Source organism: Notothenia rossii (genome assembly GCF_949606895.1).
Source record: "Notothenia rossii genome assembly, chromosome: 6".
NCBI classification, from domain to species: domain Eukaryota; kingdom Metazoa; phylum Chordata; class Actinopteri; order Perciformes; family Nototheniidae; genus Notothenia; species Notothenia rossii.
In genome coordinates this window covers 16476803-16487329 of record NC_136909.1, presented here as the reverse complement: position 1 = coordinate 16487329, position 10527 = coordinate 16476803, and the positions used below count along the sequence as shown (strand labels likewise).

General features: G+C 41.7%; 1 protein-coding gene across 6 annotated transcripts in view; it reads right to left on the bottom strand.

The window, feature by feature from the left end:
• The window catches only part of LOC307044781 (fibroblast growth factor receptor 1-A-like), a 41112-nt gene that overhangs the window by 8431 nt on the left and 22154 nt on the right, over positions 1-10527 (bottom strand). For 3 of the 6 annotated variants that reach the window (XM_079690154.1, XM_079690153.1, XM_079690158.1), the window contains 6 exons: positions 7296-7486; positions 6483-6633; positions 2711-2907; positions 1314-1459; positions 943-1064; positions 360-470 (listed from right to left, as the gene is read on the bottom strand). In XM_079690154.1, coding sequence (XP_079546280.1) covers positions 360-470; positions 943-1064; positions 1314-1459; positions 2711-2907; positions 6483-6633; positions 7296-7486 — 918 coding nt within the window. Of the gene's footprint in view, positions 1-359; positions 471-942; positions 1065-1313; positions 1460-2710; positions 2908-5597; positions 5743-6482; positions 6634-7295; positions 7487-10527 lie in introns of all 6 variants that reach the window. The other 3 variants (XM_079690156.1, XM_079690155.1, XM_079690157.1) reach the window with 3 other exon arrangements.

The following is a 10527-nucleotide window of genomic DNA, read 5'->3' as shown; positions in this document are numbered from 1 at the left end:
AAAATTGGTTGGTAACAGTTTCTAAATAAAGTAGAATGAACAAAGAGCTTGGTGTTTCAGTTTGAAAGCACCAGAGCGGTGTGCACTGCGGGATCATTAAAAGTGCGTTTCCTTTAGTTCTTTGTCAGGTATGCTTCGAGGGAATTGGCAGCAGCGTTGGTCGATTCAAACTGCGAGCTCGGAAGCTGGTGTCAGGAGAGTTTACTCATGCAGGTCTACACCTCTCTCAGAGTAAGGGTCGTGATAGTCTACGGTGTGTGTGTGTGTGTGTGTGTGTGTGTGTGTGTGTGTGTGTGTGTGTGTGTGTGTGTGTGTGTGTGTGTGTGTGTGTGTGTGTGTGTGTGTGTGTCTGGCCCTACCATCCTGAGTGCAGGCTCCCAGCAGATTAATGATGTTCTTGTGTTTCCCAATGATCTTCATCATCTCCATCTCTGAAATCAGGTCCGACAGGTCTTTCTCTGTGGCGTCAGCTGGAGGGGAAGAGAAATGAATCACATTAGGGCAATTAGTCAACGTGCCGTTGCTGAAAAGGCCTCATAATAATCACTCTGCAAAGAAAATACAACTACAATGCAGATCTTGCAGAGTTTGGCCGACTGTTTTAGAGAATGCTCCCTGAGGAAAGGCACTTAGAGTAGGAGACAATAAATGCTACTTTCTCTACATCGTCACTCCTCTGCAGTTTAATGAACACTGTTTTATATGGGATGTCAAGGGCTCTCGTAAATGTCTACTCTCCCCTGCTCATTTACGCAGTGGCTCCAATCCAGTGCAGATGTCTCCCAGTATCTCTTCATCAAGTTTCAGTGTTTTATTGGAGCCGAATATCTTTCTAAACTTATTGTTTCTGCAGATCTGTTTTTTTTTTTTAAAGTAACTGTACATCCAAGCCTTCTGTAAACCCACGTGATGGAAAACTTTAAAGAAGAACACCAAACTTACATTTCAACATTTTGACCGCAACCTTGGTCTGACGGTTTGGCTTTTCTTTGTCCAGACCGAGCGCCTCTCCCATCACCACCTGGCCGAAGCAGCCTTCACCTAGAGGCTTCCCAAGAACAAGTCTGAGGGGGGGGGGGAAAGACACAGAGATAGTCAATGGAGTATAACTATGAATCTGTAGAATGTGTGTGTTAAGTTTGAATCTTTAAGAGGTTTCGTTCAAGACCGCAAAAAGGTACCTTAACATTAGTTTTTTGATTCAAATCTAGAGAAACTCTAACTTCATTTGAGCTGCTGGTTCCTTTTCAAGCATATTAACTGGATAACTTTACTTTCTGAAGGAAAAACAAACTTCAAGGTAGTGTGCATACCTATCCCGCAGAAGCTCCCAGCGAGGATCCTGGGGCAGCTCGTACTCTGACACTCCGGGCAGCATGGGGGATCCACAGGAGGAGAGGCGGGAAGGACGAACCAGCATCACTCCAGAGTGGATGGAGGAGCTCGAGTCCACAGACACCTGAGGAAAAAAGACTAAAATTACTTCTCTCGTAGTGGAACAGACACCAGTGGCAAGATCTTATATAGTTCACAGCAGGGCAGTAAAGAAAAATTAAACTGGCACGGGACAATCTAAACATTTTATATCTCTTATGATATTTAAATTATCATTACTACCCTTGAAGTATGCTTAAAACTCTTAAAATGACATCTGAACTTAACTCGAAACAACTTTAATAAGGTTATAAACATCATAGGGTCCCCATGCATAAGTAAAGAATAATAATATAAATAATAATAGCAACATCATGTTTGTCTATTCTTTCTTACATACTTATTCCTTTCACTATAAAACAAGGCTTCTCCAACCATGATAGAGATTCAGACAGTTTTTTAAGTAACTCGTGTGAGGGATCTTATGTCACCCTGTCCTTTCTACAGAGTAGTTTATATAATTTCTATGTAGGACCATGGAACAACCACACAAACCACTTAGGTGCACTACACCAACGGAGAAGAATACTCCTCGAATACTTACCTGATGTACAAGACCTCGAAGAGCTACAATGAACCTGGAAGCTCTTTAAATGCATGCTTTTAGTTATTTGTTAGTATAAACAGAAAGTCTGAGCTGAAATACATTTTAAAGGTCCCCTATTATACTGTTTTACATCAATATATTATAGGTCTAGGATATATACAAAACATGTCTCTGAAGTGTTTGGCTCCAAATACCAAACAGATCATTGCAGCATCCCATAATCCCCTCTGTTTCAGCGCTGTTTCAAAAGTGCTGATTCTCTGTCTGTTACTTTAGATGAAAATAAGGAGCCCCTCCCCACGCCCCTCTGAGAGATATCTGGTTAAAAAGAACACAATGGTGCTCTAGGAGGGGATTGAGGTATTGAGGTGATAAGGGGGGGGGGGGGGGGGGGGGGGGGGGGGTTACCTTTGTTGGTTATTGGCTAATGGTTACACAAGCCAAAAAAATCGTTATGACATCATAAAGTGATCTGATCAGCTCATTTCAAGTCAGGTTTTTATATAAATGATCAGGACAAAAAGAGAGGAAATATTGTTTCCTGAAACTTTCGGAATCTCTTTACACAGAGGGGACACGTGTTTATGTATAACATTCATGAAAAAGTGGATTTTGCATAATAGGTGACCTTTAAAGCTTTTAATCTCCAAATAAACTGAGCAACTGGCATGTAGTGAGAGAAAGAGAAGAAGAAAAGGTGTAAATGTTCCAAACCCCCCATCTACTTTCTGTTACCTGTCTGCGCAGCGGGATGCTTTTGGCCAGCTTGTGGACGGCCAGCTGACTGTTGAAGTCGCTCTTCTTTGAGGAGGTGCGGATCTTGACAATGATCGCAATGGCAATCATGACAGCGATGAAGAAGAAGCCCACACAGTAGATGACAACCTCCAGGTAGGTATGGTTTGCTTGAGGATAGTGTGGGACAGCTAGAAGGGGGAGCGCAGGGAGCAGGGAGGGGGTCAGAGGTCATCCATGAAATCACACTACAAAAGAAGTAGGGCTGGGCAATATATTCATATTATATCGATAATATTATATGAGATTAGATAACGTTTAAGTGTCTTTTCCATGCTTTAATAGCTGCATTAGAGGAAATTAGTGGAGTTTTCTGATTTATTATTGGCCACTACATCCACATTAAAAATGATTATATGTGAACAATTTAAAGTGTAGATATTGTTATGATAGCAATAAAAGTCAACCCTACAATATCAATTGAGGTAGGTTCTCAGAAATATGGTAGTATTTGATTTTCTACATATTGCCCAACCCTAGACAGAATGCCTAACTTTATAAACCCAATCACACCAAACATACCCGTGCTTTCAAGCACACTGCAAATAAATCAAACTGCACACCCAAACAAACACACACACACACACACACAAAACCACACCGCAAACACACTGTCTAAAAACCAGAGCCTTAGACACAGACACCTTAGACAAAGAATTGTCATTTGAAAAAGATCACTTCTTTAAAGCATGAGGCTTCAAACTACTCTTTGAAGACAATATATGAAGAGGTCATTGAGATAAATGAGAAACAGTTGGGACAAACAAAGATGGCCAACAGTCTTTGTTACACTAGCTAACAAATTATTTCATTCAGACCGACATTTCTTTCAAAAATAAAAGTGTAACCGTGTGCAAAGGATCTGACTTTTAAAAACAGCATATCAACACTTCAAACACAAAGTTTAAAAACATAATTTCTACATAAGAATTGGCCTAATCTCATGTCATTTCTAACTGTAGTCTAAAAGCAGCATATAAAAAAGCACAAGCTTAATACAGTAGTTAACTGTTTATCCAACTAAACTAGCTACATTTAAATGTACAATTCTGACTCGACTTGTAATGCTATTATAATAAGTGGTGTGTTGGTGCTGGTAATAAGACTGTGTTTTTTTTAAAGAAAACAACATTTAAGTATTTAAAAATGCAACGAATAAATTATTCTACTTATAAAGAAACTGTCCAAATCAGATCTTGTTTTTTTCCTCCCATTCAGTGAAAACACCAACGTTTACCATACCAATTTTAGGGGTGTAAGGGATTTCAGTAAAAAAAATTGTTTGTTGGTTACCTTGGCTTGGGATGTTGCATTCGGATCAAAAGCTAGATATCAAAACGTTTTGAGTGTGTCTCTTTTTCTACCTACAGTGTTCAATCCTGTTGAGATTAATAATGACGACTCTTCTTTATTTGTGTCAGACAATGTATTTTAAGTCCATACAACTGCTCATTCCAATCTGGCATATTGCTTAACATTTATTTAGAAACATTTATATTACATTTACAAATAAATAAATGCAATATGCCTTATTAACTTGTTTTATTTATTCAATAGCTTTAACGGTTTAGTTTAAATTGTTTAGAACTTGACAAAAACGCAGGGTTGTGTATGAAAAATGTTCATGAAAGAAACAAACAGACGTGCAATCACCGCTAAATGCGCTTTAATACAGGGCTAACTCCTCTTGCACTTGATGTAGCTCTTTTATCTCCTCCTGCACTTAATATGTCGTAGCTGCTACATTGTACTGCCTTGTGGTTAACGCTTGTATGCTGCTCATGCTCAGTCTGCATATCATGTATTCCTGTTTGCCATGTATATAAATGTTATGTTCATAAATGTTGTATGTGAAGGAACTACGGATGGAAATGAGCTCAAAGCTAAAATCCGGCTCATTTACATTTGAAAGCATTATTTTGTTTAAAATGTTAATTAATGTGCACTGTCCCGGTTCAAATAAACGATTAAATAAAATAAATGAAACGTTTTGACTCTTAACTCCAATTGTAGGAAGTATTACCACTTAAAAGTATGACACTGTGGCACTGTGTTGCCTCCTTTTAGTGCGGGATGATCAACTACAACTAATGTGTGCATGTTGAAAAATGCATCCCAAACCAAGGTTGCCGTACTGACTGAAGTGCACCGTTACACCCCCAACCAACACCAGCAACACAAGTGAGCTGCACTTGTGTGAAGAGGCTGACTGACAAGCAGCTTGATAATTGGACAAATGTCCATTCCAACCCTCAGGAATGAGACACACATCCACTACTGCGGGCCAATTATCAAAGCCAGCCGCTGTGCTCACAGCAAGAAATGACATGAGGAATACATGTCATTTGTAGCACTTGTCAAAGAAAATCAGCTTTACACCAAAAAGAGCACAAACACCAGTTAAAAGCAGAACGGTAGAGACAGTTCAAAGTGAAATCCGATCAGAGCTGCCAAACAGCCTCTCCATAAAAGTGATGTTCTACCTGGCTGAGGCCATTAATTATACTTTAAAATACCACTGGCTGTTTTTCATGGTAGACCAGGTAGAAGTCAGCTTTTGGGGTTGTTTGGCATTTGCTGATTTCATTAAAGAAACAGTAAAGCATGGCCCATACTCTCCCATCTAGAGAGTTTAGATGGAGCGGGAGCCATGCTGAGGACAGAGAAGGTTTTAGTATTTTTAACTCGCCCTGGCTTCCTCTTACATTTTTCTACAGAAATAGAGTCAGGCTCTTTTCTGGCCAATGTAAAGGTGGAGAGCCAGGCTGGAGTTGGAAAATGGTAAATAATGGAAATATAGGAGAGACAGAACCACTGATACCTTCAAAAACGGTCAACCATGCAGAGTGATGAGAGAACCCGATAGAATTGCCCGCCAAGCAGGTGTACTCCCCAGCGTCATCAAAAGACACATTTCTCAGTTGGAGGATTTCCATTTCCTTGTCCGTGGTGTTAAGGCCAGCGGTCTAGAAAATAACAAAGGAAGCAGACCCAACAAGAGGCCCAAGAGGGGAAAGGTAACCATGAGTAAAGGATTCTGAAAGAGAAAGGGGATGGAGGAGCGTTCTCCTCCTCGATCCAACACCATCTGCCCACAAAGTACCAGAGAGAGCCCCTGCAGAGGACTCTCCTTTCTGTTAGTGGAGAAGAGGGTTAGGTTGACTCCTGAACTGGGCCACCCCATCACCACATCAAATACCTCAGTCTCATCTCTACATGCAAGAGATGGGCAACATGGAAAACTCCGCAGCAGAACAGGGCACACTCACAATCATACAAACTATGTAAGCATCAGATTAAACAGGAGGTCTGGGGAACATAGCTAAGCAGAAGGAGGACAGCTGGAAAAAGAAGAAAAAAAGGGAGAGAGAGAGAGAGAGCCTGTGTGCTGTGCACGGAGGACTTTGAAGGGCAAGGGAGCGAGAGTAATAGAAGAAGATGGCAAGAGAGACCCTTATTAGGAGGGCACGGCACAGGCATGGGGCAGGAATGGTAACGGGTCCAACATAAACCCAAGCCTAAACACTTTCAACTGTTCTGCTGGGAATTTTCCATAGCGTCATTTACAGTCAGGAGCACTGAGCCAGGAGAGAGGGAGGAGAGACGGAGGGAGGGAGGAGAGAAACAGCTGAGGTTGTCTTGAGTTATACGGCCCTAGTTTATCCAGCTGGTCCACTGTGTCGTCCCTGTGCTGCGCGGTGGTTACCTGTGGGCTCATATCTGGTGACAGTCAGCCAGGCCGACTGATTGGCCTCTCCTATATAATTGGACACTTTACAAATATACTCTCCGCTCTCCTCCTCAGTCACATTGTAGAGGGCCAGCACCTGAGCGTCCGAGCTATTGACCCCAGAATGCTGGAAATAAAAACATGTCATGTGCATCACAGAAAATCAAATGACAGTAAAGAATTCAGGAGAAGTCATTTTGGTTATGTGCAGAGATTCAATAGCAAGATACACTTCATATATTCATTTGCTACCGCTTAAGAACAGTTAGATTTAAGACTTTTATGCCACTTTTTAGATGCAATACCAACTGAACGATAACCAAAATTAAATAACAACTTTGCTCAAAATATATCTGTAACATAAAAATGTTTTCATATAATTATCACTCACTCATGTTTCATCTGCTCTGAGCATCACAGAAAACCAACCAATAAGTGTACTGCTGGTTACTCTATCCTGATATGTGTGACGCTAATGCGAGAAGCATGCAGTCAATAGTTAAAAAAAAGATATGTTACCGATCATTTAGTCGTTTTAAAACTAATGACAGAATTTTTTTTACTATTCATTACTCATCTTAGCATTGTTAAGAGCTTTGGAAGATTGATCCATATTTATTTCCGATTGATGATTTGAATGCCTTTTAAGATTTTTATAAGAATCCCCTTTCACAGGAAGTACTTGCGATCTAAGAAAATAAGTGGCATAGCAATACAGGGCAATATATAAAGAAGCATTCAAAAGAGTAATTTATACTGGCAGGAGGAGTGATAAGAGGAAGCTCCTACCTTGAGCACACGGACATATGGTAATCCATCAGAACCGACTCTGCTCCCGTTCACCTCGATGTGCTTTAGCCACTGGATGTGAGGCTGAGGGTCGCTGAACACTTTGCACTCAAACTCCACGTCGCTGCCCACCACGGCGGTGCGGTTGGCGGGCAGGCCGGCCTGCAGGATGGGCCTGTGGGGAGAGCGCTCTGCAACACAACACAAAACAAACGAATGTTAGATTAGAAGAAGATTGGCGAGCTTCAATATCAAAGACAAACACGTGCATCACTCCAAAAGTACACACGGCTGACTGATTATCAAACACAGGCCAAATAAAACCAATGCGTTGTTACGGGAAAGGGCCGGGACAGTCCGTCTGTATAATCTAAACTGATACTATGTAAATTATAGACAATCGTTCTGCTACATGGAGAATAAAATCAGCCATCTCCTCAGCTATTGAGGAAATAGATGGAAGTTGAGTATCTGATCTGGAGCTGTTACTGAAAACATTAAAAGTTCCTGCGGCTCCATTTTGATGACTGATAACTCTCCAAAATAAACTCACTAGCCAAGAATCTGGCAGTGTGTCAACTGTGCACGCTTCCCTCACCAAGACATTCATGGGCACTGAGCAAGCACTAGCGAAAAAACTCTCCCCTCACTGACGCCGTATCTCGGCTCATCAGGGTCTAAACATGGACTGAGGTCGAGCCCAGGGACAGCAGTGACGGAGGAAGTGGGGCCGAGATTTATAGAACCAGTGGTGTAGGAGTGAGGCTCAGGGCAGGTCTGAGGGGAGTAATCACTTCTCTCCTCTACACACATCCATCACTCGTGCACAGGCTTTATTTATTAAAGGCTGAGAGAGACACAGTCGAACCCAACACAAGACTTTGATGATGAGGATTACAACTGGTTGGTTAATAGGGTATTCTGGTATGAGATATTGGTGGTATAATCCAACATTACTTAAAGGGGACCTATCATGCAAAATGCAATTTTGTACGTCTTTTATACATGAATATGTGTCCCCGGTGTTCCAGGGAACTCACCAAGTGTCAGAAAACACAACCCTCTCTTTTCCTCCATACACAAATCTCTAAAAACGGGGCAGCAACGGATCCGATACAGAATGATACAGATTTGAACACTGTCCTGACATCAGGACGGTGGCGCTGCGGCTATTGGGCCAACTCTCCACTTATCAGGGGAATGTGGGGTTGGGTCACGGCCGGCCATTGCCGCTCGACAGTGGCGGCGCAAGGGTATGACTGGGGTAGGCTACAGCCATACCAAGAAATGGCTTAGCCCCACCATGAAAAATGATGTTAAAGTAAGCAAAATAAAGTCCGCCAACTCGCGGAGTAAATTGCACAGACAGCAGTTAGTAAGATTGATTTCAGCAGCCACTTGTCTGGAAATACCGAAGACTAGAAACGGTTTTGAAAACTTTTTTCACATAGTGATCATCTTCTCAATAGAACATCTTTGATAATGTCTTCTGGCCAATCAGAATCAAGATAACGGCGTGGTGTTGTTGCAGGAAGTCCCGACGGAGAATACTTTTGCTGTAGTACATCTCTATATAGGCCTACATCGATACAACATTACGTATTGATAGAAATCAACACGTAATGAAATAAGACCCCACGGTTTGATGATGGATAGGTGTGTGGGCTGTCTTTCATTTTGACACACAGAGCAATGGGAGCTATCCACCCTTATCCACAAAGTAAAGTAATTCACACAGCCTCTTCCCTCTTCTCTCTGTGGGGAGCAGCAGGTTCAGCTTTCAGAACAAAGTAACAAAAAAGGCTTTCTTTTTTTTTTTTTTTTAAATATGTCGTGAAGTAATAGATTTATTTATTTGTCTTCTCAAGAGAGTACCAGAATGTGTATTTTATGTTAGTATTTCAAAAAATCTCCTGGGGGAGAATCCCCCCAGACCCCCCTGCAGGGGTTGGGTTTTCAGCATGTCAACTCTTTCACCTTTGGGGAAATTGCAGGATTGGCTCCAGGTCGCCCTTTTTATTTACTACAAGACAAATTTGCCTTTTTATTTCATACATTCAATTTGGATTGAGACAGGGAAATAATCTGAACCTCACGCATGGTGTTTCACTGTCAAGGGGGGCGATAGCGTGTATGTAATTACATTGCAAATACTGACTTGAGCCCCACCACTGTACCATAGATTACCCAACAAAAATACTCTGGCACCGCCACTGCCGCTCGAAAGCGCTGGAGACGCTGTAGTACATATGCAAGGCCTGTAAGTGGCGCTGTAGTCTGCCACAAAAGCAGCAAAGAAGACTTCGCGCACGGTTGCCATGGTTGCCCTTCTATTTATTCTCCGCTGTGGCTCTTTTTCTCACTCCCTGAGGCAAGCGTTCGCTCCCGCTGCTGTAATTCAATGCAATCCCTCCCCGTCAAGGCAAGCACTGTAATTCTCTCCGGTTAGTCCACCAGCAGATGACAAACACCCACCTCTCCGTCTCTTCCAAGGAACGAGGGGACCGTGCGGCAGTTTCAGTTTTCTTTCGCCGGTCAAGATGTCCGTTAAAGTTTAAATCTTCCGGACAAAATTAGAAAAGTGCCGGTCAAATGTCTTCTTTGTTATTTATTGAGCTTTAAAACAAATGAATAACGACTCTATATAATAATATAATAAAACACGGAGGACGGAGATCTATTTTTCTCCCCCTCTTCTGACTTGATCAGAGCACGCTCCCCTCTCCTGCAGTGGGGCGTGGTCAGCTGCAGCTCACAGAATCAGCCCCCAGCAAAAACAGGGCTGGAGAACAGCAAATAGAGCGAAATTAGGCATGGCTGAAATGCATGATCCGTTTGGTATTTTGAAAACAGAAACGTATAAATACACCTTATATAGGTATGGCCCTACAATATATCATTTAAATATAGCATGATAGGTGTCCTTTAAGGAAAAGGATTTGGGACAAATTGATTCATGTAGGAATTGGGGCAACCCTAACCGTTTTTTTCTTTTAAATAAATAAAAGAGATGTATGGTGAATGTCTTGGTGAAACAAAATGTATGGTGAAATAGGCTAACTCTTTAGAAACTTGTCTAAGCTTACCGTTTTAATGTATGCATCAGGCAGCAGTTTATTTGTTGTGTAACTTGAATTTGTTATTCTTGAAGTAAGTGAGAATTAAGAAATGCTAAACACCATTTAGCTAAATCTGTCTATTTGTGCTAGTTTAGCATGAATATGCAATCATA